The 1,058-nt window shown below is 40.7% G+C and overlaps 1 protein-coding gene across 3 annotated transcripts in view; it reads left to right on the top strand.

Moving 5' to 3' along the window:
• The window catches only part of arhgef10lb (Rho guanine nucleotide exchange factor (GEF) 10-like b), a 49,470-nt gene that overhangs the window by 23,933 nt on the left and 24,479 nt on the right, over nt 1-1,058 (top strand). For all 3 annotated transcript variants that reach the window (XM_042229016.1, XM_014340474.2, XM_042229015.1), the window contains one exon: nt 445-566. In XM_042229016.1, coding sequence (XP_042084950.1) covers nt 445-566 — 122 coding nt within the window. The remainder of the gene's footprint in view (nt 1-444; nt 567-1,058) is intronic.

Here is a 1,058-nt window from a genome sequence, read left to right as displayed (position 1 = left end):
GAACCAGGCTGAATAAAAACAACACACATTCATCAAGAATCTAATGTGGAAGCGCATCATACACTATCACTGTCATCAGGTGGGGACAATGCAAAGCAAACATAGTTTATGTTTTACCTGATAGGTGCAATGTTGCTGTTGAGGGGTTGCTGCTGCTCCTGCTGCTGATAGTGCTGGAGGGCAGGGCTGTGTTGATAAGATAAGATAAGATAAGATAAGATAAGATAAGATAAGATAAGATAGAACTTTATTAATCCCTCGGGTGGGTTCCTCTGGGAAATTCGACTTCCAAAAAAAGCTTATTATTATTATTATCATCATCATCATCATCATCATCATCATCATCATCATCATCCAGCAAAGTCTGCATTTTGACAGTTTAAGAAAGTTGTTAGTTTTTGTCTTTAATGTTTGTGTGTGCGTGCGTGTCTGTTGTTTGGTCAGGAAAGGAAAACACATCAGGTTGGGAATGTGCTGAAGAAGATGGGAAGACGAAAGCTCCGTTAAGCTGCCCACTGCTTACCTGTAAACTTTCGGTTTTCTCCTCCAGAACACACACTCTGAAGGTGAGAGGAGAGCTGTTGCTGATGACAAATACAGTTGTCCAAAAATGTTTCACTTAGAGTCTGTGTTTGATTAGTCTTTAATTAAATGAAGGAAATTTGTGGTGACTCAATCTCAGCTGGACTATCCTGACTTTCTGCTTTCAGCTTCACCAGCTCTTCCCCTGCGTTGCTGCATGTCCACACATTCCTCATAGCCTGAACAGTTTCCTCCCATGTAGTATTTTCACTGGCCTTCTTACAAGTGGGTAACCGCAGTCCAAAAGACACATAGCAACAAACTACTCATCAATGGTTTGTTGCCATGTGTGGACCAGGGCCGTGCAGAGATGTTTGAAGGGGTGGGTGCTCAAAGTTAAAAAGGGGCACATGCAGGGAGTGCAGAATTATTAGGCAAGTTGTATTTTTGAGGAATAATTTTATTATTGAACAACAACCATGTTCTCAATGAACCCAAAAAAACCTCATTAATATCAAAGCTGAATGTTTTTGGAA

Source organism: Haplochromis burtoni, unplaced genomic scaffold, assembly GCF_018398535.1.
Source record: "Haplochromis burtoni strain Fernald_Lab_line unplaced genomic scaffold, NCSU_Asbu1 Contig_374, whole genome shotgun sequence".
Classification (NCBI taxonomy): domain Eukaryota; kingdom Metazoa; phylum Chordata; class Actinopteri; order Cichliformes; family Cichlidae; genus Haplochromis; species Haplochromis burtoni.
Note: the sequence above shows the minus strand (reverse complement) of the source record. Positions and strands in the feature narration are given on the sequence as shown.